The sequence below is a fragment of the Cibotium barometz genome, chromosome 24, assembly GCF_041138505.1.
Source record: "Cibotium barometz isolate CiBa-2024 chromosome 24, ASM4113850v1, whole genome shotgun sequence".
Taxonomy (NCBI): domain Eukaryota; kingdom Viridiplantae; phylum Streptophyta; class Polypodiopsida; order Cyatheales; family Cibotiaceae; genus Cibotium; species Cibotium barometz.
In genome coordinates this window covers 31,982,461-32,008,791 of record NC_141069.1, presented here as the reverse complement: position 1 = coordinate 32,008,791, position 26,331 = coordinate 31,982,461, and the positions used below count along the sequence as shown (strand labels likewise).

Here is a 26,331-nt window from a genome sequence, read left to right as displayed (position 1 = left end):
GACAACAAAGAAAGGGCTTACAGTGTAAGGGCATCATAAAGGCTATACATAGCAACAATGCAAATCTGAGAGACGGAACAGAGGGGGTAATCATCTTGATGTTGTAACAAAAATATATAAATAATAAAATAGGAAAAGGAGGTAATTGAAACATCTTGCTATGCAGCTTTCAATGCTTAAGAGTAGATACAATATAAAAATTTCTGAAAGGGATCATTGCCTCATCAAGGCCTGATTTTCATAACCATTCCATCATATACTTGATAAAGCTCAAACCTTGTAACAGCAGTAGTGAAGAGTTACATAATTTGATGAATGTTATTGAAGTTAATTGATTAATGATAGTTAAGAATTACATAAATTTTCATTTATGCTTAATTCTAATGGTTTTATGTAATTTCTCCCTCTCACTCAAGAAATGGTCATACTCATATCAACAAAAGGATGTCTTTAATGCATTTTTCGAATCCTCCAAACAGCCTGCAAGAGACAATTAAGTGAAAAAAAAAACTCTTAGTTGACATACTTGAGTTGACAGCAGAAGCAATCAAACTAGCTAGTAAGCAAAAGCCATGTCTAGAGCATTACCTTTGAATTGCTTTTTAGGTATGTCGACATGCTTTTTGACTAAACAAGAATGTCTGCCCTCCAAAAATCCAGAGCTCCAAAGAAATCAAATCTGCTCTGGGCTTATTCAAAGATGCAACAAACTCAAAAGCTTATGGTATGCACCTCTTCTATAGTGTTGTAGCTGCACCCTAGCCAGCAACAACTTACAAACTAGACTTACATTGAATGGAAAAATTCTGACCTGTGGTTAAACTACTTTCGAAAGAAAAATATTTCAAGCCTCCTGTTTTGCTGTTAGCCGCTCTGTTACAAATAAACATTCAAAACAACATACAGTTGGCCAATCACAAGACCTGTCTACCCTGTGAAAATAAATCACACTAACGTGATGCTTTTAATCTGGATTACATTCACCTGGAACCCACAAACGCACATATGCAGAGCACATGCACAGCTTTAAATGCATGCACACCTTTACATGCATTCATGCAACACACGGGCACGGATGCAGACACATGGGGATACACCAATAAAGGCAAAAGAGCGCACAAAGGAACACATGGGTATGAGAACGGGCAGGCACAGACATGGGGGTTGACAAAGACACACAGAGGATGACAGGAGCACGGAGACGGACATGGACACACACTGACACACAGAGGTACACCTGAACATGGATGCACATGGACACCGTTAGGGAAACATACATGGCCACATGAGGAGAGGACTTGCCCCATACAAGCCTTCACATTCTAGATCTTACCCTCAAAAAATTCTGTAGAGCAAAGGTGGTGCTTTTGTGTGTCTGAGTTATAAGGAAGATTTAAATGGCATGCAATAGGGAACAACTGGAGCCACCATGTTGAAAGCAAGAAGTCTTTCACTCACTCAAAAACTCATATGATACAATCATGCAGGTGCCCCATGCTGATATGCTCAAAAATCGAGGTCCAAGTCCTCTATAAAGTCCTTTTGGTCCATCCTCTTTCAGAAGTGTTTTAACTGTTGAATATATAGTGGGTCTCTCTGCTGTTTCAATCACCTGACCACAGAGACCACCATTATAGAAAAAACTTGAATCTTACATGATACACCATACAAGATTAATTATCCTTGAAGCAGTTCCATCAGACATCAAAACTTTGTTTTACCTGAAGGCGTGTTTTGATAGTGTCCAATGGTGTGGTTGCAACGGATGCTACAGTACCCGCCACGACTCCTCCAGTAGCTTGAACGGAAACAATCTGCCATTGCTCAGGTTTCTCCTGATCACCATCAGCCCAACTGTACCCCAAAGCTCTGCAAAACATCGACGATCAAAAACTGAGAATGTGAAGCTTACAAGGGCCTGGGTGGCTGTGCCAGTTTATGCCCACCTAAAAATGTAAGAGGTTTTACCTTCCTGCCTATGTCATGAGCTTGAACTGGCCATTCAGGGGCTCACAGCCTAGCCAATGCTATGTCCAACCTCTGAGCAAGGCAGCTGCTGTTCCGTATGCCCCTTTGATGACTGCAAGGTCATGAGCCCTGAAGGGCCTTGGGCAGGCACCAAAGAGTAATTTTCAATGATTCAAAACATTCCGATGGGCCGTATGCAGGCTGGAAAGCTCTGGCCTAGCAATTGGGTGCCGGAAGGCACAAGACACAGGTGCCATCTCACTCTGTGAGTCACTGTGATGAGCGGACTGCCATCTCATTCTGTGAGTCACTGTGATAACCAGGTGGAGGGCTTTGACTTTCAGGAGACCTTTGCCTTGACTACTATATTGACCACCATTCGCACCATCTTTGCAGGGGCAGCCACATATTGGCTACATATTTAAGAAGGATGTGAAGTTAGCTTTACTAACAGGGACCTCGAGGAGTTGTATGTGGAGCAATGTCAGGTGCTCTTGACCGAAGCATCTTGCAAATTATCATGATTTCATGCACCAGTTTGTTAGACAGCATTAATAGTAAATAAAATCAATAAAAATGACACAGGGACCGAGTCCCAATAGCCAGCTGGACCATCGCCTAGTCCTGAAATGCAGATGAAAGTAACAAAGGCAAAAACTGAACTCTCTGTGCTAAGTCAGGCAACAAATGGGACTCTTCTCCTCCAAGATGCAAGTATTGCTGTACGATGAAGGCCCTGAAGTTCTGATGTATGTTTACTGGGTTGTGAGCCAGAATATGGAACTTCTTCAGTTGCTGCTCATGCTCCAAAGGGGTGTGGTTAGCTGCTAGAAGAACGAATGAGAAAATGAGGCTTGGGATGGCTATTTGAAGTCCCTATCCCCTTATTCAGCCTGTTTGGTCAGCTGCATAACCAGTTTAACTGGGGGAAAATTCCCTTTACCCCTATCTGGAGCTGTTTAACATGCCCACCCACCCACTGCCCTTTGCGCACCTGATGGGGGCTGTTTTGGGCTGCCCATGGGGTGGCAAAAGCCTGCCCAAAGCAGCCCAAATTTCTCTCTCTGCTGTACATCTTATCTATACTAAGTTGTCCCCTTCCTCTACTATCAATACTTGCTCCTCTTCTTGCTATCCTAACATTCTCATAGACCATGTGCCTCAGGGACTTGAAAAAATTTCATAGGCATGCACTAAAGTACCCATGTACATCCCTCATTCCTCACCTTCACTTCAGACTTCTAGATCAGGGTTCAGTAATGGCTGGCACTATGCTAAACCCTAGCCCTAAGCTCTTTTAATGCAACCACGTGAGAGCTTTGATGCTCATGTGAACAGGATGATGAAGTCCTTAATAAACCAACTTGCAGGTCTAAAGATACAAGTTGAATTGTAGGTCTAAGGGTACAAGTTGAAGATGTGGCCTTGGCAGTACCCACAAAGTCCATGCCTAATAAGCTTTTCGGGAACCTCATCACCATACCAAATCTTACCTTGGAAGGGATCATAGCCTCCTTCCAGGAAGATAAAGAACAAAGCAAAGGGGGACAGCTCCTTCACAAAGAACTTCAAAGCTAAAAAGTGTTCCATCTGTGGAAGGAATGATCATGCAGAGAAGGACTGCTATGCCAAGAAGCCTTACAAACATTGTGGAAAAACCAACTACAATGAGAAAAATTGCTTCCACATGAAAGCAACGGCCAACGTCACACAAGAGGAAGAAGCAACTTGTAAAGAAGATGCAAACTTTGTAGAGTGTAAAGACTCATGGGCCTACTACCACAAAGAATATGGCTTGACTACCATTGTACTCTACTCCAAGGACAGAACCAAGCACAATTTCTAATGAAACTATGTCATAGGCATAGATTTATCCAAATGAAGTGTGTACTCGGATAATGCTTGAGAGGGAGTTTTGGAGAACAAGTCTTATCCAAGTACAAAAGGATATCTGTGTGTCAACAGCCTCTAAAAGGGCAACATATGTATGTGTGTGTGAACCCACTCTTAGAGTGGGGCATCTAAATCTCTAGATATTATACCTGTATTGACGTAAGCAGTGATGTCATGCAGGAGAGGCTTTAAGCCTATAAAAGCATTGTACTTGAGTGAAGAAATAAAACACAGGTCATATCATTTGAGTCGTGCAAATGTCTCTCTTTATGTGTATTATCTTCCTCTCTCTCTCTTCTTTCTCTCTCTCTCTCTCTCTTTGGTCCAATGCCATAGCCATGTTTCAGTACAAGCCACCATAGCTTGTGTGCAGGTAGCTAACCTAGGCCTGATTTTAAACAACAATCATAAGTCCCCATTATATAAACATGGTATATATATTACTCTCAACAAAAAAAAAGGGTCTACTGCATTTGCTTTAATTTCAATGTTCAATCATACAGTTTCATTGTCAATCAAAGATGGGGGCAACTTTTGTATTGCTCTTACTTCCATATCAGCCTCTGGCTGGCCGCATAGGATGCCCACCATACTGCACTAGATGGTGAATACGTCACGACAGACATTCCGAACCCTCTGTAAAGTCCAAGAATTCCATCAGCTTTCAGGATCTTTCGTACAGCATCAAGCCCACCAGAATACTTTGTGGTTTCAGGCGTTCCTTGTATCATAAGCCTTTGACTAACCTATCAATAAAAAAAGTTCAAACAACATCAACAGCACTTAGAAAGTGTAAGCTGGCATTGCTCAAGCCCCGATTCAAAAACAAGATACAAAGGGACCACATCCAAAATGTATCATATTCAAAATACTGCAATTATGTTGTGAGCTGAGATCACCTGTCATCCTCACATGCAAGTGGAGTTGATAATGGGCTAGGGCTAGATAGGGTTGCAATGTGCACACCACTTGAGAAAACGAGAATTAAGCAAAATAAAATATGGAGCAAGAGAAATCAGCAGCAGTTTACGCAATGTGAAAAGAAGTGCAAATGGGGTCACAAGATGCTAGAAAAATGTCTCCATGTAAGTATGTGGTTGGGTCAAGGGCCCTAAAAGAGAGTTTAAGGGGAACTTCTGTGTGGAAAGTAGGAAAAATGACACAAATCGAACTTGTCAGTAGGACTGTTGACCGACTGGAGACCTGGAAAAATAGAGAAGACACTTCAAATACTAAACAGAGTAAGAAACACAGCAGAAAGCCACAAAAGTATAGAGACACCGCACTGAGCTGGAACAGCCGGCCCCCCATAGGAACTTCTTTATTCAGTAGAAGCTTTTACAAGAACTCAAGGTGCGGGTGCAATCATGCACTGGATTTTCCACATGAACACCAAGCAACCTTTCACAGAGCATATACAATACTCGAGCTTGGCCCTCTTCGCAAAAGACAGGCCACAAATCAGCCCAAAACTGTCTTCATAACAGCCCCAATATCTGCCCTCAAAACTGTCTTCGAACCAGTCCCTGTAGGGGACCAGTAATAGGCACTTTAGGGCTGCAACTAACACCTTCAAGGCGAAATCAACCCAAAACCGTAGGCGACCGGTAATAGGCACTTTAGGGCTGCAACTAACACCTTCAAGGCCACAAATCAGACCAAAACTGTCTTCGAACCCGACCATTAATAGGCACTTTAGGGCTGCAAGTAACACTTTCAAGGCAACTAGTAGAAAGGGAAACTGGCACTGTGCTGTCCGGCCAGTTTCTGCTACAACAAAGCGGTCGAGAGAGAGGAAACCAGCAAGCGGAAGAACGCCAACACTGTGCGGCCTTCTGTGTGGATGACAGGCTGAGAACAGCAAGCGCCGAAGAGTGCTGCTCAGCTGCTGTACTGTTGCTATTCTGTGCGCACAAGAGAAGAGAGAAAAACAGCCATCGAATAGCTCAAAAGATGGGAGGAAAAACTCTTGTACAGCCATCACTGAAGAAAGAAAAACAGTCCAAAAGCTACCGGCCCTGTAACTGTGCATATAGAAGCAAGAGAGAGGGTTAATCAGCTGCTATCTTCTTGCATGTGCTTTCATGCACCAGATGCTACAACAATAGCCCCTCATCATGTTTTTCAAGGAGTCGACCAGCTCTATTTTAGCTGTGCTTTTCCCTTTTTGCCATAAGTGACTTGGTTGCCAAAAATATCTGCTTTTATGCTTTTCCCTAGCTTGCTCCCCAAGTTGTAGATAGGTGAAACAACACGGAACACAGAGCACCACACAAACAGAGGTGCAGCATGCGGACGGAGTCCAACAACCGGCTGGGTCCCCCCTCACCCAAAGATCTTGTGAGACCACCAATAAAGATGGGGAGATAAGGGGAGACCAAGGGCTATTTAGCCCTATATAGAGGAGTCCTTTAGACCCCAACCCACTATGTGGGATATTACATTGCCACATGGTAGCATGAGGAGCAAGAGGGCGAGAATCCATTCCAACACCCCCCCGGATGCGAAGCCTGATGCCAAGAAAGAGCCAACGAGGCTCTGATACCATGTGAGAATGTGAAACCACAGAGTACCAGCGCAGAGTGGAGGCACAACACGCGGACGGAGGCCAACAACCGGCCGGCCGGGTCCCCCCCTCACCCGAAGATCCCATGAGACCCCCAATAAAGGTAGGGGATAAGGGGAGACCAAGGGCTATTTAGCCCTATATAGAGGAGTCCATTAGATCCCAACCCACTATGTGGGATATTACACTGCCACATGGTAGCGTGAGGAGCAGCAGGACAAGAATCCATTCCAACACTAGGCACCTCCTTCTGTCCACTTGTTCATGCCCAAAATAATACGTCCAGGCAGATTTTAATGATGTGTGAACACACTGACTTATAAACCTTATAAGTCACTTTTATGATTAAATTCTCATGATGCTCATGCCGTATAGCCATCTTTCAAGCCAATCTTTGCCAGTAAATGCTTCAGCCTTCTTCTGTGGAAAATCCCCGTTCTCACCTTGGTTTTGTTCAGTGTGTGGGCCCCAAAACACTGTTCAAGACTGGTGAAGGGATCAAATGGACACATGTGCAACTAAGTATGCATGTATTTTTTCATACCATGCCCTAGGAGCCTACTTAAGGCCATGTAAGGCTTTCCTGACCCTTCATACTTTGCTTTCCTACCTCTTTTGTACAAAACCATGAGGCTAAGATACATATACCTCCTTGTGCAAGTCACCATTCAAGAAAGCAATTTTGATGTCCAACTGATGTATTGTCAATCATAGTTGCCAGGCGCTTCATGAAACGTGTTTCATAAACGTTTCTTTCATTTCCCAGAAGTTTCAAAAATGTTTCATACAAAAAGGGGGGATTAGGGTCCCAAAAGGGGGGATTAGGGTCCCAAAAGGGGGGATTAGGGTCCCAAAATTTATATACAAGTTTATAATATGTTAAAAATATGTTGCCTTCCTTGCAAAACAATATTAAACATGCATCATTTACACATTAAAACTTGTTTACAAGTTAAAACTAAGCAATCTGGGTGACCCAGTTACAATGGACACTGGGCACCCAACTGACCAATTGGCATAAATAAACTAGCAACATCAAGAATCAAGATCTGGATTCCATCATTAATAATGGCACTCAAAGTAATCACAAAAAGTCTGAATCCTCAACTGATACAAAAAAAGAAAACTAAAGTTTGAAATACACAAAGTAAAGACCACTAATAGATGCAATCATGCATGACAAAGAGTAAACTAGAGGAGTTTGATAGCCCCAAAGACTAGAGTCCTTAATCTGGAGTCTGGGCACTCAATCCTCAGCATCCTTGATGTCCTCATTAGTAGCCTCCCCGGTAGACTCAACATCACTCTCAGAAGAGGACTCAGCTCCCTCAGCTGCCGTACTCGTCTCAGCTGTTGCACTGATACTAGCACCTCCTGATAATGATATTGTAGATGCTCATGTGGTACCATCAACTTCTCATACAACATGGCATATATGTCCCACTCCTCGTGAGGAATCTCTGGGACATCTTTTATCTTCTCAATGTCGATTTTATTGACATTGACCTAGCGAGGCTCTATCGGATTGCCCGACTCCAAGCGTCTCATCAGCTCCACGTCTCCTCCTGTCTATTTCTGAATGTAATCTTGCCATCCATCTTCCAACTCTTCATTAACATACTGCGCCTCACTACACCAAAGAGGGTGCAATATGTGGGCAACCGCGTGGATTGGTCTATGGAACCAATCCCATTAGTTGTTCCTAACCCGTCGAATGTCCTCAACCCTGAAAATTAGCCATGAATGATCAAAGTTCTTAGCTAAAGCCTACGATACAAGTTACAACAAGAAGGCAACTAGTTGGAAGTTGAGTACCTCTCATTTGTCAAGAGAGTGCATCGGTTAAGAGCCTCTCCAATCCCGTCCCATGAAGTCGTACAAGAGCCCAAGAGTGCTGCCCTCCATGTCAGTGATGCGAAGAACACTATAGATTGGTTGAAGAGTGCTCAACAAAGTCTCTACCTCCTTCCACCAACCTTCTTGCATCACTTTGCGTGCAAAAGCAAATGCCTTCGGGTGCTCATGGTCCTCCCAGCTCATCCACTCTCGACAGACCACTATGCGCATGAGTCCCTGTCGGACTCTCACTACCCTCTTAACCACAATGAACATATATGCAAACTTGGTTTGTGAGGGCTTTAGAAACTCAAGGTCACTATTGGCACGAAACATTGCCAAGACCTTGGGCCTCTTGGTAACAAACTTCACCAAGCTACGCGCAGTGTCAAAGATGTCAACAATCCACCCAATCTTGGCAAGATCTTCAATGAGCAAGTCTAGGCTATGGGATGCACATGGAGTCCATACAATCTGCGAGAGCTCATCCTCTAGCATCCGTCCCATAGAGACACAGTTGCTACCATTGTCAGTGACCACCTGCACTATGTTTTGTGGGCCTATCTCCATCATAGCCTCGCGGAGGTGTGACCATATAAACTCTCTTGTCACCACTGTCCCAGACACAGATGTATCAATGGCATGCAAAAACATAGTGCCCTTGCAAGAGGACACCAAAATATTATACACGTTCCTCTTGCGTATATCTAACCACCCATCACATAACAATGTGCAACCATACTTGCTCCAAGTGGCTTTTAATGGCTCCATCTCCACCTTCACTGCTTGTTGCTCTCTTCTGAGCTCTTTAGTGCACAAGGTCTCATAGGAGGGTCCCTCCCACTCACATCCAATGCAGCTGATTGCCCTCATGGCCTTTTTCCATCGTGGTGTGCGCACAATGTGAAAAGACAAAGCGCATTGGATGAAAAGCCTAGTGAGTTTCCTAGTTGCATCTTTAATTGTCTGCTTTTGCATGCTTGCTCTCTTTAGAGAGGCTCTGGGTGTTGTGAACTTGTGAGTCAAGGGGTTCGTGTTGCTGTGGGAGTGGAACTACTAGCACCCCCGAATCCTGCTTGGCTCTATGCATCTTCCTTTGAACCCAACCGTGTTCCCTTTGATGTATCACCTGTATCCTCACTAGCCCCAATATCCTCAAGCACAGATCCAACAACCGCGTCCTGCTAATTGTTGTCTTTTCCATTCTTGTAGCTCGGCTTTGATGTTTGCAGACACAAGTTTGCATGCACCAATGCCTTCTCCGGTTAAACCTGTGAAATGGGCCTTAATACGGATTATGGACACTCCTGAGCAAACCCCGCGAAAATTGCATTTCCACTTTAGTGTGCCTGAACCACCATATTTAGATACAGGAGTGACATGGACCCACATGGCATCCTTAGTGTGAGGCATCTTGACACAAAGGCAGGGCTGGATTGGCACCCTGGCATGAAAACCCCCAAAATTTAAAATCTGTGTTTTTTTTGCAAAATCGAAGAAAAAAAGCACAAATCAGCACAACCAACTTGAGAGATAGCAGGCACAGAATCTGGGAAGTGTGGGAGGAGCTGGTAGGGGCTGATTTGTGCAAGGCATGTGCCCTTCAATCTATTTCATAGACGCCTGTAGACGTTTTTTCGAAAACCGTGCTCTAGATTAAAAAATGCTGAATTCGTTTTCCCAATTGGCATGATAGGAACGCGTTTCATTGCAATGAAATGTTTCATTTCATTCAGTTGCAATGAAACGCGTTTCATTGCAACTATGCTGCCAATGCAATGATGGATTGAATGGTGGTCATACGAGACATGGGTGCAAAAGTCTCATCTTAATCAATGGCCTTTTGCTGAGCATAATCTTTGGCAACAAGCCTTGCCTTGTAGCGGTCTACGCTACCATTTGCTTTTCTTTTCAACTTGTAAACCCACTTCGTACCAATGGTGAGTATTGAGTCATACTCCTCATTTTGCATAACATGCATCCAATGATCATCTTCGTGTGCTTCTTCAAAGGAAACAGGATCCTCTTCATTGCACAAGCTGCTCATGAGAGCATGATCAACAAAGTGCCTAGATGCATGGCAAGAACTAGCACGCATTTTCCCTCGCATGGGAATCTGAACATGGCTGCCCCATAAGGTTTGCAACAGCCAACAAGGTACGGCTTTAGCTTCGTGCATGGCTGTCCTTTCTTCAGCCATTGCATCATCAACATCTTCTTGACCAATGGGCTCAACATCAGGCATGTCTGGCTACTGATTTTCAGCATGTATGGGCTGATTTCCAGCCATGGGATGAGTGTCCAAATGTCCAACAGCAGGCAAGGATGTACCATACAAAGGAAGAAGAGTATCAAAGAGATCCTATGAGCCTACATGTGGCTGTTTTTTGCACTCAAGCAAGGGTTGAGAACAATTCTCCACAAAAACCACATCTCTGCTACCCATTATCCGTTGTGAGGCAAGATGGTATAGATTGTACCCTTTGCTCTCTAAACTATAGCCACAAAATGCATTTCACTGCCTTATCATCAAGCTTCGTGCGATGCTGCTCAAGCACAAGAGCATAAGCCAAGCATCCAAATACACGCATGTGAGCCACGGATGGCTTCCTATCATGCCAAGCTTTGTAAGAAGTGATGTTCTGCAAAGCCTTCGTAGGACATTTGTAAAGAACATAGACTACACACATGACAGCTTCCATCCAAAACTTGTGAGGCAAGCTTTGGGCTTTGAATATACATCGTGCCATCTCCATGAGAGACCTGTTTTTTCTTTCAGATACACCATTTTGCTGAGGTGTATAGGGCATGGTACACTGATGTTGAATGCCTCTTTCTAATAGAACTAAATGGCTTAGGGTGTGTTCCTGTGCACAGGGGAGAAACCTCTCCTAAGGAGAGGAAAAAGTGCCTCGGCTATCCTACAATGTTCACACACCACTGCTTGTAACATAGATGTCAACAAGCCTTTCCATTTCTCCACCACGAGTGCACCCCACCATGCATTGGCGGTCTCCGTAAGATGTAACTAGCCATGCAAAACTTGGATGACTCTGAGTAGTTTTCGAAACCAAACGCAATATCAAATTGGCGGATAAAAGTGAGGGCTTTGTCTATGTAACCATAAGCTCCATCACATGGTGTAAACCGCACCGTTCTTCCTCTTTCTTTGAACTCCTTATCTTTGCGCTTACCTTCTTTCTTGTTGTGGAAGGGAAAGAAGAAGCAGAAGAAGAAGAAGATGATGAGGAAAATTAAAGGTTTGACGAAGAAAATGGGCACCTCGACCTTAACTATGTCAGCTTTTCCCACGATGAGAGTGGGCTGATTTGGAATGGCTCCTCTTCCTTCCACGAGAAGGTGGAGGACTAGATGATTTCTTTGAGGGAGATCTCTTTGATGAAGACTTTTGATTTTCAACCACATCCTCCTTTGCTGGTTGCTCATCCCCTTTCTTCATTTGCTCGACCTTTTTTTTTTTCCTAGAAAAGAGATCCTTCTGTTAGTTAAAGAAAAAATAGCCACTAAGAGCTAGATACAACCATGAAGGGCTAAATACATACTCGCCTCATTTAAGGGTGGGAATCATAGGGGGAAGAGACGCTTCTCCTCCGACTGGCAACTCTGTGAGGAGAAGGCTATCTCATAGAAGGGGAGGGAGGGGGGGGAGGGGGGGAATAACCACACAGGTGGTCTGTAATGCCAAATGGGGCCACCGCCTCGATCTGTGAGGAAAGGGCCAGGCCTCCAAAGCCTCAAGAAAGCTTCCCGCCGCTTCCACAATGCACATGCGGTTAGAACCTCCTTGTATCTTCCCCCACTGACCGCGGAGGGTGTGAATGTTATCAAGCCATATGCTCCTGATGATCTCAGTCGGCGGAGTGTGGGTACCCTCGATGGCCTCGTTGCATCCAGCATGCCAAATGTCCCAAGCTGCTATGCTATTGCAAATCTCCCATCTCTGGCATCAGCCTCGTTGCCAGTCGCGTGTAGGTGGGACTGTGACTGGTGCTGCTGCAATACGATGGTGGGAGACTTAAAGGCCTAGCCCTCCCCCATCCTCCTCATAAGCCCTAACCACTCCAGCCTCTGAGGCCCAAGCGACAATGCCCCATGCAATGATCTGGGTCGATGACTTGTCCAGAGCGAAGATGTGGAGAATCCACTGCCAAATCTGCTGAGCCTTCGGACAATCCCAAAGGCAATGTCTCTGAGACTCCTGGGAGTGGTTGCACCGTGGGCAAACTACTGGTCGACCTCTGACTACCAGCCAAGTACTGATCGCAAAACTTCTATGTGCCATCAACCAAAGAAAGAGGGTAATCTTTCTAGGCCGAAAGCTGTCCCATAGTCTCTTCCAGAAATTGGAGAGGAATTGCTGAGAGAGGCCCTGACATTGCCAATGTGCTGCTCCTGCTGGTGTGCCATCTATCTCCGGCATTTCTAGGCTGAAAGCTGTCCCATAGTCTCTTCCGAAAATTGGAGAGGAATTGCTGAGAGAGGCCCTGACATTGCCAATGTGCTGCTCCTGCCGGTTCTCCGGCATTTGGATCTTGCCGCCCAGCCGTGCAGTATATGCAAAGAAGGGGGCATCCAAAGTCTCCTCCCGATCCGCTAGATCATGTCAAGTCCACCCTCCCGAGTCCCACTGAAGGCACGTGAGAGGTCGGCACTCCCAGATCCATCGCCGCCACAATCTCTCCCTGGCCACCTTGGCCGGTGCTGGATCTATGTGCGCCCTAAAACCAATCACCCTCACCCTCTGCCAGGTACAGCCACTGAAATCCTCCAACAAGAACTCGGTTCTCTCTAGTCTTCCGTGGGATCCAATAGAAAACGTTAGCAGACCACTCTGGGGGAGTCAGCTACTCCCGAGGGATAGCTGAGTGGATGTCGATGGTGAGCCTATCTCTACCCCGGATCCTTGTCAGGCCTCTCTCCTGCACCTCTGGGGTTAACTACCTGTGGGCGATCCAATCTCCAAAAGACCTGGCTGGTCCCATGCTCAAGGAGCCCTAAGAAACATGCGGTCGGGCCCCTAGCATGTGGCCACTGGGTAACCGGATCAGGGGGTTCCAGACCAAAGGCTACCGTAGCCACTCCTCTAAGGCAACTACAGCTATTTGTCTGAGGACCGGCCTAATTGTACTCCCAAGCACAAAGTAAACTAGCTGCAAATCTGTCCTCAAAAGCCAAGCTAAAACCACGGGCTCGCATCACTATGAAGATCCATCTGGTATTGTGCGGCCAGGGGCCCCCAAGATTCGGAGTGCGGGCTGAAATCTAGGCCCACAGGAAATCCTTCCAAGGCTCACCACCGGGAAGGAGGCCTCTAACAATCAGCTTGCCCAGTAGGGCGCGGCTCTGAATAGCCGGGTCAATGAGGCCTAGCCTCCCCCTGCGACGTGGCTAAATAATCACTCTCCATGCCACCTTGGCCCTGGCTGGCTGTAACCGCTCCCTACAAGAGGCCTACAAATCGGAAGATAAAATACACATATTTTAGATCAGTTAACTAATTCAAACAATGGACAATACTTGCAACATTAAAACTGAAAATGATAAAGAACACTCGACACCATCACTCGGGCCAGAAAGCACCCCCTCCCCAATACAATTGTATTTCTTGGAGTATTTATATGTACAAGTGTTCACGGGTCCTAGGCCAGATTTCTCCATAACAAGGAGTGAGTACAACTAGTAAACAATAAGATTTTGTCAGTGAAGAATCAATTCTCGGAGTAGACCGTCACAGGTAATCTCCCACCTTCACAGGGTGAACACCTGCCCTCACTGGTCTTCCGAGACCGTGCACCCACAGACACGTCCGTACTAACGCCTGGCAAGGTGAAACACTACGGAAGGAGTAATACCTGGTGCTCCCGAATCAGCTTTGCTCCTAGTTTTCCTCATACCCCAAAGGACCTTCACTGGCTCCTCAAAATGTGAGGGCGCGGTCAGGGTAATCATGGGAAAAAGTCACCGTCCCGGTGGCCTTACTTAATGAAGGCAACGGGATGTGATAATTTTGCCTGACAAGACTTGTGCAAACAACATTTAATTTTAATAATTACTGAATCTGAAAATACAGAGATAAATACCTGACAAATATTCCAATTCAATCCTCAGGAGAGAAGCTCATCCCCTTTTTAATGCACTCCCAAATTGTAGGCAGGTTTTGGCAACAGCAGAAGAGGGGGGAAGCATTCCTCTCGTGTTCTTTACGTCTCCACACTTGGTTTTCATCTGTTGTCAGTGCATGAGGTATGCAGGACTGGCTTCCGGGTGGAGTTTGAGGAGCATTCTGTTGCTCTACGGGACCGTGAGATTGGCCAGGTTGTTTGGGAAGGCGGCGTGGAGAATGGTATATACAAACTCTCCGCACTCTCCTCTTTGATAGGTTCTCAGATTGGTGATTTGTGGCACTTTTGGTTTGGCCACTTGAATGTGGATGCGCTGTGGCGAGCTTTCCGAGACCAGATGGTGGTTGGCTTGCCAGATGTTGGCAGCAGGCAAGGACGCTGTAGTTCTTGCATTCGTGGTAAGTAGCACAGGGAATCTTTTCCGAAGCTAGCTTCCAGGCGGACTTCAAAACCATAGTAGTTAGGAAACGCGTTTCATTCCCTGAAAGAAACGTTGAAACGTTTCCTTCTGGAAACGCGTTTCTTTTATACGTTTTTTATAACATTTTTTTTCCCCCAAAATCCAACGTCAACATCAAGCGGCGAGTTGTTCGATAACATTTTCTCTAGTTTCCATGCGCCACCTTCCCCTCCTCGTCACCAGCGAATACGAGCTCTGCCCGGCTTGCCCCAAAACTCCACGTTTCCTCCCTCAGGTCGCGTGTCTACAGCCAGGTGTGTTTTTTATCAATCTTGCTTGCTAATTTTAGCCAATTTGGGGCAAGATGGAGATGCTACAAAATGGGGGTTTTCTTCACAGAGACCCCATTAAGCCTCCAATGTTTGCCTTAGACTTTGCCCAAGGGTCTTAAGCAACTATGTAATCCATTACATGGCTGATTTTTGTCACTTGAAGTGTTTTGAAAATTGGGGGTTTCTCTGCAGGCACACTCCTTCAACAAAATGCCTCGCACAAGAGATGATATGTGGACCCATGTGATCGAATCGGCCTCCTACAAGGGTGGAGGTGCTTCCAAATGGCAGTGCAAGTATTGTGGTTTGCAGTCCGGTGGCAGCATAGACCGGGTGAAGGCCCATTTCACAGGTTTAGTGGGGAAGGGAGTTAGCTCTTGTCCACTTGTGCCGGATGCTATCAAGGCATCATTACAAGAGTGGAAGAGAGCCAAATTATTAGGCCAAATGAAGTTACTGACAGAAAAGGAGAGGAATGAAGATGAGGAGGAAGATGTGGATGTGTCAGCTACAGGGAGTACAAGTGTATCCAAGAAACAAAAGGTTTCAGAAGGCAGCTTTGCACCACAGGCACAAAGGACTCCCATCCCCATTGCCAAGGCCTTGCAAAGAGGGAGCATCAAAGCCAGTCTACAGATGCAGGCAAAGCAAGAGGCCACCCGAGAGCTGACAAAGCTCTTCATACAATGTGCTTTGTCTTTTAATATTGTGCGCACCGCATGATGGAAAAAGGCCATGAGGGCAATCAGCCGCATAGGATGTGAGTGGGAGGGGCCCTCTTATGCGGCCTTGCGCACACGGGAGCTCAGAAGGGAGAGAGAAGCTGTGGAGATGGAGGTAGAGCCTCTCAAGGAAACATGGAAAAAATATGGATGCACTCTTCTATGTGATGGATGCTCGGATGTTAGAAAAAGGAATGTTTATAACATCCTCGTCTCATCATGCAAGGGCACAATGTTCTTGCGTGCCATAGATGCATCCATGGTAGGCACAGTGGTGACAGGTGAGTACATTTGGCGACACATTCGAGAGGCTGTCATTGGAGATTGGGCCACAGGATATAGTGCAGGTGATCACTGATAATGGCTCAAACTGTGTCTCCATGGGAAGGATGCTTGAGGAGGAGTTTCCTGCCATTCTTTGGACTCCATGTGCTGCTCATAGCTTGGACCTCCTCATCGAGGATGTGGCAAAGATAGGTTGGGTGTCAGACATCTTTGAGACCTCTCGCATGATGGTAAAGTTTGTGACAAAGAGGCCAAAGGTGCTTGCTATGTATCGGGCACACAGTGACTTAGAGCTTCTCAAACCTTCTACCACTACATTTGCATACACATTCATTGTGGTTGAGAGGCTGGTGAGAGTTGTTGGCATTATCATCTCCAGATTGGGCATATATGTGCATATTTCATGCTGTATCTGGCCAGGTTTATGAGGCCATGCATTCATCTTATTTGCTATTTTTGTCTATTATTTAGACATTATTCTAGTATTTTTTGCATAGTCGGCCAGCCCACTGTTTTTATGCTGGCCGACCAGCTCTTGTCCAACCTATAAATAGGTGGCTTGGGTTAGCATCATTAGCACATCATTATTCAGCTATTGTTGTTGGTTGTATGCACCTACGGGCAGCCCTCATGCTCTACTTCAGCAGATAACAAGTTCCACTGAGGAGCTGCGTTTTCTGTTAAGGAGCAGCGTTTTCAAATCTCAGCCCCATATTTTGGTGCTACAACAGGGTTTTAACCCAGGGGAGTCATTTCTTACCTCTCCTTTTGGTTTCCCACCCTCCCATCCCTTCTTCTCCTTCCTTTCTCTTGGCTGCACTCAACTTTCGAGGAGGAGTTTGCTGATTTTCTGATAAGCTTTGTTGAAGAGGAGGATTTTTGCTGCGTTATCAGAGATATGGCTTCTGGTCATAGTCATTCTTCTCACTCGGGGATTCTATTTTCTTCTCCCCACTCCCAAGCCCCAAATTCAGGCTGCTTCTTCCCAAATTCCTGTTTCTTTTCCTTCCATATTCCCCACCACCACCACTTCTCTTGTTTCTCCCCTCCCACAAACCCTCATCCCAACCCCTTCCCATGTGCCATCCTATTCACCCCCTCAAGTGAGTGATTCCATGAAGCTGACTGCTACCAACTACCATACTTGGTCGTTTTATACGCAATTGCTTCTTGAAGGAGCAGGTGTGTGGTCCTCTGTCACCACTCCTCACTTGGTGGATCCCGCGTTTCGTGGAGTTCTAGATGCACGGACCCGTCTCATCATCATCCATTGTATGACACCATCTATCTAGGCACAATTTATATCTTCCTGGAGTGATGTCAGTCAGTTGTGGAATGAGATTCAGAGGAGGTTCGGGAGAGTATCTTCCGTGAAGATTGCTAAGTTGGAGGCGGATCTTGAGAAGATTACCATCGGTGACTCAGATAATATCATTGATAAGATTGGGAAATTCACAAGTATCAAGAGGCAACTTGAGGAGTATGGGAGCTCAATCAACAACCCGATCCATAAACTGCTTGGTAAGCTGCCATCATCCTTTGACTCTTTCAAAGATCACATTTATTTCCGTCGACAAGTGCATGCTTCGCGGAAAAGGCAAGTCAGAGTCTGCTTTTGTTGCCTCTAGCAAGGGCAAGGGCAAAGGCAAAGGCAAAGGCAAAGGCGGAAAAGGGAACAACAACAAGAAGCAGAAAGTCTGAGGCCAAATGTTTTGCCAGACAGGCTGCTTCCCACAAAGCTAAAGCAAAACAGGAGTCCTCCTCCGATGGCTCAGACACTTCACCCACGACAGATGGTTCAGATACTTCGCCAACGACAGAGGAGGGTATGAAGTCTCATGCTAAGATGGCTTTTCTTGCTGTCTATGATCCCCCTGTCCTTTCATCTTCACAGGAGCATGATGAGTCCATCCTAGTGGTCACAGAGGAGACTTCTGATTCAGAAATCAGTGCCCTATCCGCAACAGAGGATTATTTACAAGAGTTTCTGATAGAGACCTTATCAGTTCCTCTAATCCCTTTGGATGAGTATCTCCCTTTTCTTGTGTTGTTTCATGCTGATGCTATTATTGCAGATTTTCTCTCGTCTCTTTCAGAGGAGGATAGTGGTTCTTCTACTAGGCAAGTGGATGATTTTGCCGAGATATCCTCACATATTCTCGAGCTTCCTACTTTGGCAGTTGCTTCTCCTTCTTATGTTTCAGAGGAGGCATCTTCCACTATCTTGGGGCCTATTCCTACTTTGAACTTGACATCTATCACTGATGATCAGTTTGTTCCAATGGTTGTTTCATTCCCTTCTTCTTCAGAGGAGAAGTCTACTTCGCTCTCGATACTTGTTACAGATGCAGAGGAGGTACCATCTATAGTTCCATCTCCTGAGGGCTTCTCTCTTCAGATTGATCCTATTGTTTCGTCTTCAGGTGAGGTGCATCCACTCAGATAGCATGGGGAGGTCGAATGACTGCGGCCACGTCAATCCGCCGCTAGCAATATCTTCTCATGGCTTCTTCCGAAGACCTTCTCGGTATTCAGATGTACCATATCTTCGCAAGCTTTGTGCCTTTGATGAGGAGGTTGTTCCTTCAGACTCTTTGGAGGTCTTTCTTCAGCGTGCTGGAGTTGGTCCGCCCATCTGGCGCTGAAGAGGGAGGTGTTGGCATTATCATCTCCTGATTGGGCATATATGTGCATATTTCATGCTGTATCTGGCCAGATTTATGAGGCCATGCATTCATCTTATTTTAGATATTTTTCTGCTATTTTTGTCTATTTTTTAGACATTATTCTAGTATTTTTTGCATAGTCGGCTAGCCCACTGTTTTTATGCTAGCCGACTAGCTCTTGTCCAACCTATAAATAGGTGGCTTGGGTTAGCATCATTAGCACATCATTATTCAGCTATTGCTGTTGGTTGTATGCACCTACGGGCAGCCCTCGTGCTCTACTTCAGCAGATAACAAGTTTTCTACTTCAGTTCTTTTGCACGTGTGTTTCTTTGCAAGATCTATTTGCTGTTTTTTCTGATTTACAGCCATTCTTTCAGAGTCCACCATGGACTCCTACACACAGTGGTTTCCAAGGAGTGGATGGCTTGGGATGATCGTGATAGTCCCAAGGCCATTGCATTTGTATGTGTTGTCATGAGAGACACCTGGTGGCAAGAGGCTGAAGCTCTCATAAAGGCCATTCAGCCTATTTATAGTGTTCTTCGCATCACAGACATGGAGGGCAGCACTCTGGGACTCCTGTACGAGTTCATGGATAGAATTGGTGAAGCTTTGAACCGCTGCACTATCTTATCAGCAGAGAGGTATGCTGCAATATGCATGCACTCTTAGTCTCTTTGATTCTTCAATCTTGTATAATATCATGTTTATGAGTCATGACATTATACTGTATACATTTCATGGCTGTTTTTTTAGGGTTCAATACATCCGACTGTGTGGAACACACGATGGGATTGGTTTCATGGACCAATCCATGCAATATTGCATCCTCTTTGGAGAAAGGAGGAGCAATACAATAATGAGGAGCTTGTTGAGGATGGATGGCAGCAGTACATCTAGAGATACACGAGGGGATGTGGCAACTGGAGGATGAGCTACTTATTTTCTGAAATGGTAGCTTTAAATTTGGTTCAGTGACGGCCAAAATGCAGGAGACACACCTATAGCCAATGTCATGGTGGGAGAAATATGGCATCAGCACCCCTCACTTGGTGAGTCTTGACTCTTGGTTCTTGAATCTTGCATAAGAATCCACTTGTAGTATACTTATAAGTTATTTCTAATAAGGGCTTCAACTTCTTTTGTTGCATGAATTATGACAGAAATCCCTCGCCATTCGAGTCCTATCACAGGATTGTAAGCTCTTCTTTGACCATCAAAATGTGGCAAGAGAGGCTCTAAGTACTCTTGCCATGTTCTATGAGGATACCTTTGCACCGACAGCGAGGATGACCACGATTCGAACCGTTCTTGCCCTTGCTTCTTCTCAACGGTGGCCCGTATATCAGACGGATGTTAAATTTGCGTTCCTTAATGGTGACCTGTAGGAGGAGGTGTATGTTGAGCAGCCTCCAGGCTTTGAGGTTCTAGGATCAAAGGGGATAGTTTACACGTTACGGAAGGCCTTGTATGGTCTTAAACAGGCTCCCAGGGCTTGGAATCAGAAGATTGATTCTTTCTTTCTACGGGCTGGATTTCAGAGATCGGTTGTAGATCCCAAACTATCTCTCTTTCGGGAACGCGACATGGTCACATTGATCATCCTTTATGTGGATGACCTCATTCTCACCGGCGATCATATGGAGCACATTGCAGTGACGAAGACTACCTTGTCAAAGGTAGTTTGAGATGACCGATTTAGGCTTACTCCATTTCTTCTTGGGATTGGAGATCTGACAGACCCAGAGGGGGTTTTTTGTCTCTCAATAGCGGTATGTTCATGAGTTGCTTGAGCCCTTTGAGATGGAGAACTACAAGCCTAACACGTCGCCAATGGACCCGAACACGAAGCTTACAGTGAATGATCCTTGTGAGCCCGTTGATGCCTCTCTATACCGGAAGCTGGTTGCTTCATTGATCTGGTTGCTGAACACCAGATTGGACTTGAGCTTTTCTGTGGGGCTTTTGAGCTCATTTATGTAGACGTTGTTGAAGTCTCATTGGGACGCAGGATTGCGGATCTTGCGGTACCTGCAGGGTACGAAGGATCTTGGACTCTTTTACACAAGAGGGGGATTGATGGATGGAGTTAGACTCCAAGGTTGGAGTGACTCAGATTGGGGAGGAGATCCAGACACTAGGAGATCCACAGCAGGCTACAGTTTTTCCCTCGGCTCAAGAGCGGTTTCATGGAGCAGCAAGAGGCAGCCAACTATTGCCCTATCGTCGAGACAGAGGCAAAGTACCAAGCTGCTTGTGGTGCTGCTTGCAAGGTTGTGTGGCTACGAAGGTTGCTTGGCGAGATTGGGTTTCCACAGAAGGAGCCCACAGTCATCCAGTGCGATAACCAAAGCTATATCGCTATTACTCAAAACCCGGTCTTCCATGCCTGGACCAAGCACATAGAGATACAATATCACTTTGTTCATGAGAAGATCTTGGCTGGTGACACCTTGCTTCTTTATTGTTCGACAGAGGACAATGTGGCGGACCTCTTCACGAAGGCTCTACCTCAGGCTATGCTCCAGCGGCACTCCAGCTCACTGGGGTTGGTTCCACATCCAAGAGCTCAGAGGGGGTGTTAGCAATCATCTCATGTCTGTACACTATGTCAGGGCCTCTGTTGTGGGTGTGCCCGCCCAGTTTTGGTGTGTCCCCATTTTTCCTCACTTCCATGTATTTTCCCCATTTCATTCTCGGTGTGGGAGGGCTATTGGCTACATCTGTGTGCTGGCCGACCGATGGATTTTCACACGACTAAGTGCTCTGCCCGACTAGGAGACATGCTGGCCAACTGCTTTTTCTCTGGCTGATTGGCAGTAGCAAGTCGTGGGCTGCTGTCGGCTGTATTTATGATGGCCGACCAGCAGCCTGGGGCCATATATAATGGCCCCTTTCCCCCCACATTGTTCACATTGTATTCCGGGATTTTCTTGTGTATATAGTTGAGTTACATGCTTCTCTCTCTCTCCCAGTTCTGCTTTTCTCTGCTGCGCACTTGCTCTTGGAGTTTTCAGATCTTGTCTTCATTTCCACTGCATATACTGACAGGACTACCCTTTTTAAGAACATTTTGTCATATGCCATGAGTCTATTGTGAGCCCTAGTTCGGGACATGTCAGGCAGCACGAGCTACATAGGTCATTTTTTATTTTTGTTTTTATTTTGGGGGGGGGGGGGTCCTGCGTTGCGTTTTTGCATGTCAACAACCTGTATTTTGATGCTTCGGTGACACACATGGAGGGTAGAGATTAAAAATAAGATCAAGGATGCAGATCAAAAACAAGTCAATGGTTGAGACTAAATGCTTATGTAATGCACAGAATAGAATTGCATTTAGGCATTACACGAAGGCATACATACCACATCTACTGGCACAAAAACAGCCTGTGAGAGCAAGGAGGAGACCAGGCCAGCTATCCCATTTGCTAGTGCAGCCTGCATAGCTTCTGAGATTTCCAGCTTGTCTGTCAGCTTTGAAGTCGCTAACTTAGTGGTCTCCAAACTTGTAAGGAAAACCATCCTGCTAGGGATAGCCCCCACTATGACCGTGCCAAAGCCTCTGTACAGTCCCGGAATCCCATCTTGCCTCAATATGTTTCTGAAAACAGCAGGACCAGAGAGATTCATATGCCCCTTTGTTGCAACCTGCATCCGAGTCTTCACCACAGAAATTGGGTACAGAAGTGTGGAAACAGTCGAGAAAAGGCCGGCTCCCACAGCATAAAATTTTGTCTTGTTGAGCCTGTAAGCATATCTCAAAACAATCACGAAATATTTTCCATGATTTTCAACATCCCAAGCTCACATGTTGTCCAGGAAATGCCACTGATCTACATTATGGTAGAAAGAAAAAACACAAAATTGACTTGTTAAGCCAGTAAGCAGAAGTTGCCATATGTCACGATAGAATCAAGTCATAGTTTCCATCTCTTGCAATAACCCATGCTGCAAAGTAAGCTATGATAAATGCCATTATCATAAGTAACATATCAATAAGCATTGTCAAGGATGTGTGGGGGAACCCATGTCATGTGTGTTTCGGAGCCCATGTGACAAATTACGGTTCAATCAATGCAAGTAGCAAAGCAGCATATCAATATGATTTGTCAGGGTCGTGTGGAAATTCCTGTGTGTGAGATTACATGAGGGGAAGACGTTGCAAGTTAGGGTTCCGTCAACGCTACTAACGGGCGAACCTGACGGAAAATTGATTAGATTACAATGATGCGTAGAGAAAATGGGAAAAGATGTACCTGTCCCATCCGATTTCTGGCTGCGAAGTTTGATGATTGCCCGCAGCTGCAGTCGCCATAGCCTCCTTCTTTTACAGTCGTTTGGAAGCTGTGAAGTAAAGAATTCTTTTGCGACCAGTCCTTTGAAAATACATTCTCACTTGTGTCTTACTTGTATTTTTGTATCAATTTTTAAAAATTTTGGGACTCCTCGGAGTCCTCGTAAGGGTTTTTTTTTAAAGGAAGGCTTGAAAAAAACAAGAAATGAATATTTACACCCGGTTTGTTCTTGTGTAGACAACTCACACACATCACTTCCGGCAATTTGTGACCTCTTATAAGTTCCTTTTTTTTTAACTTTTCTCTAAGTCTTGTAAGTTTTTGTCACTTCTTGTATTTCTGTATCAATTTTTGTGATTTCTTGTAAGTTTTTTTAAAATCCTTTTAGCTTGCAAGGTGTTGCATACTACTAAGGGTATTGAATGAAAATTTGTCTTGTTAACTTTGATCATAGTAGCTATATTATTTTGAGGAGTAGTGGAAGAACTTTTTAGAGCTCAATGATTCATTCTCAGTATCGTTAAGAAGAATAAACATAGATGATAATAAGGTAATAGACGATATTTCTAGTATTGAGATTAAATATTCTAAAGCCCTTACTCTCATGACTGTAACCATAAATATTGTTACCCTAGTCATTACGGGCACACAAATGTGATCTATCACATCCTGACTTCTGAATGATCTTTCTAATAGTGAGATTAAATAGCCTAGAGCTCGTACTCTCATGATTGTAACCCACAAATATTGTTAAAGGTGGTTTTCATGGGTGTACAAAATGTCTTTCCCAGGGATTGCAACCATCAGAATTCACTTCACAAGAGCTTATTCTAGTAAGGAATCTTTAGCTATATATTTTAGAACATTTGGTTGTAATTATTTTGTGCATGTGGCCTTTAGTTACATATTTCAAAACATTTGGTTATGACTATTTTATGCATGTTCAAGACCAAGTGGGCTTCCAAGAGCGAGAAGTATATCTTCTTAGGGTATAGTATAGAGCCAAAAAGGTACCAACTATATGACTCAAAGCAAAGAAGTTAATTGTTGAGCCATGACTCATTGAAAGTGAAAGTGCTCACAAATTCCCTTGCCTCTATTGGAGCTCCAATACGACGACTTGGTGTAGGTGGATTTATTAAATGGTGATGAAGAGAAGCCTATAGCACCATAGAATGGACCATATTTTAAATTGAAGAAGAAGCTCTTAGATGGGAAACCTTCATCTCTCACAGCAATCATAGAGGAGCTAGTTGTTTGCACATCCAAAAGAACAGAGGAGTAGAAGAGCTCACATTAACAATATGGTTTTGATGGCTGAGATAGTGAAAGTATAGGAGCCAGCTAGTTTAGAGGATTTGAATTGGAATCCAAATTGGAAGGGGGGCTGAGATAAAGAAAGTACAGGAGCCAATTAGTTTGGAGGGGGGCAATATAGTTAGAGTATGAATCTATTATAAGTAACCACACTTCGGATTGGGATTTTTAAAAAGTAGTTTGAGAAAACCGAAGAAATTAGGATTCTTTTGAAAGTGGTTTGACAAACCCAAGGGCACCTCGTGTCATTTGGTGTTATAGGTGCAACAAAGAGGGAGAGAAATATGGCAAAGTTGTACATGATTGAGAGGACAACAACGAGGATAGTTCATTCAAGTACGAGGGCAACAATAATCATGAGTGTTTTGACTATGAATGTAAAAGAAAATCTCATTATCTTTTGAGAATGCAAGGAACTATTATTGGTAAAGATGTTATTATTCTACATGATGATGGTAGCATACATGACTTCATTTTTGAAAGAACTATGAGATTGCTTAACTTAGAGTTTGTTCCCTCACATTAGAAGGTTAAAGTTGCTTTCACTAACACATAGGATAATTTCACTAGGGTAGTGAAAGATGTAAGTCTATGCATCAAACATTATGAGGACAAAAAGGATTTCCTAGTAGCACCTTTCACTAGGGTAGTGAAAGATGTAAGTCTATGCATCAAACATTATGAGGACAAAAAGGATTTCCTAGTAGCACCTTTGTGTAGAGGATAGATATCTTACTAGGTGCACCTTAGAGACATTAATATAACCTTTAGATTGACGATGATACATGCATACTAGTGGATTAGCAAGGATGGTAAGGGTTTATGTATGGGGGGTCAAATAAAAGGAGATCTTAACCCTTTGCTTAGCCACACCCGTAAGAGAGCTTTGCATGAGTGGGAGAAAACTTACATGGTGTTGGCTAACAAGGTTACAACCATAGAAACTACACCTACTAATCCCTCACAACAAACATTCCCCTCCAAGTTCAAGGATTGTTTCTTAGAGGAATTACCTCTTGGACAACCACATTCTAGACTCGAAGACCATAAGATTGAGGTTCTTCGAGCTAGTACAACACCTTAAAAATAACCTTACAAAGTTAATATGCTAGAACAAAAATAAATCTAGCTCAAGGATTGTTTCTTAGAGGAATTACCTCCTAGACAACCACATTCTAGAATCAAAGACCATAAGATTGAGGTTATTTGCACTAGTACACCACCTACATTAAGCTATCAAATAATTGCTCACTAATCACGTCTTAATTTTTATCTAATCTCTTTGTTAATGATGTTGATTCTAGCATTTGATCCACCATAGCTTATCACATTGTTGCAAATTTAACAAAGGACAAGTGCCATTGAAAATTGCATAGTCCAACCTCGTAGGGCAAGAGATCCCATACCGTGAAATAGAGGGTTTTGTGCAACTACTCCCTTACGTTTTCCATCACCACGTGAATATGTAAAAGACATGATTAGGATGACATTTGAAATGGGAAGAGGGGTTGTCACAGACATAATAACTAGAGCCTCAAAGTTGGGCAAAACAAAGCCAATCCACATCTAGGATGATAATCAAATTTGATAGAACGACAGATCCTATTTAGTACTGGAGAAGTTCGATCAAATTTGTGAGGCCATGGGATGGATTGATGATCTCACTAAGATGTGTTCATGGAGGAATTTGCCTTGAAGGCAAAGCATGCCAATGGATTAGGTCACTAAATCCACTTGAAAAGGCTAGCTCTAAGAGGTCTTGAGACACACTTTCATTGTGGGATTCTCACCTAGTGGAGCTAGATAGAGCCCCATTGCATAGAGTATAACCTCAAGCAAGAGGAGGCAAAAATGATGCGGCATTACATTACTAGAACCAAGTATCTCCACATGAGACATAGCACC

The 26,331-nt window shown here is 44.5% G+C and overlaps 1 protein-coding gene across 9 annotated transcripts; it reads right to left on the bottom strand.

Moving 5' to 3' along the window:
- On the bottom strand, nucleotides 1-23,227 carry LOC147625191 (uncharacterized). 9 transcript variants are annotated; one of them, XM_086818453.1, is made up of 8 exons: nucleotides 23,071-23,227; nucleotides 22,178-22,559; nucleotides 4,411-4,607; nucleotides 1,722-1,869; nucleotides 1,334-1,612; nucleotides 812-873; nucleotides 589-684; nucleotides 1-480 (listed from the first exon to the last, which is right to left on the bottom strand). In XM_086818453.1, exons 1-5 carry the CDS (start codon nucleotides 23,127-23,129, stop codon nucleotides 1,451-1,453), a joined length of 948 nt encoding a protein of 315 aa, XP_086674579.1. In that variant the 5' UTR covers nucleotides 23,130-23,227; the 3' UTR covers nucleotides 1-480; nucleotides 589-684; nucleotides 812-873; nucleotides 1,334-1,450. The 9 variants fall into 9 exon arrangements, with proteins under 9 accessions (XP_086674579.1, XP_086674580.1, XP_086674575.1 ...); XM_086818454.1 differs by having other exon boundaries at nucleotides 589-679; XM_086818449.1 differs by having other exon boundaries at nucleotides 1,459-1,612.
- Nucleotides 23,228-26,331: the final 3,104 nt, after the last annotated feature.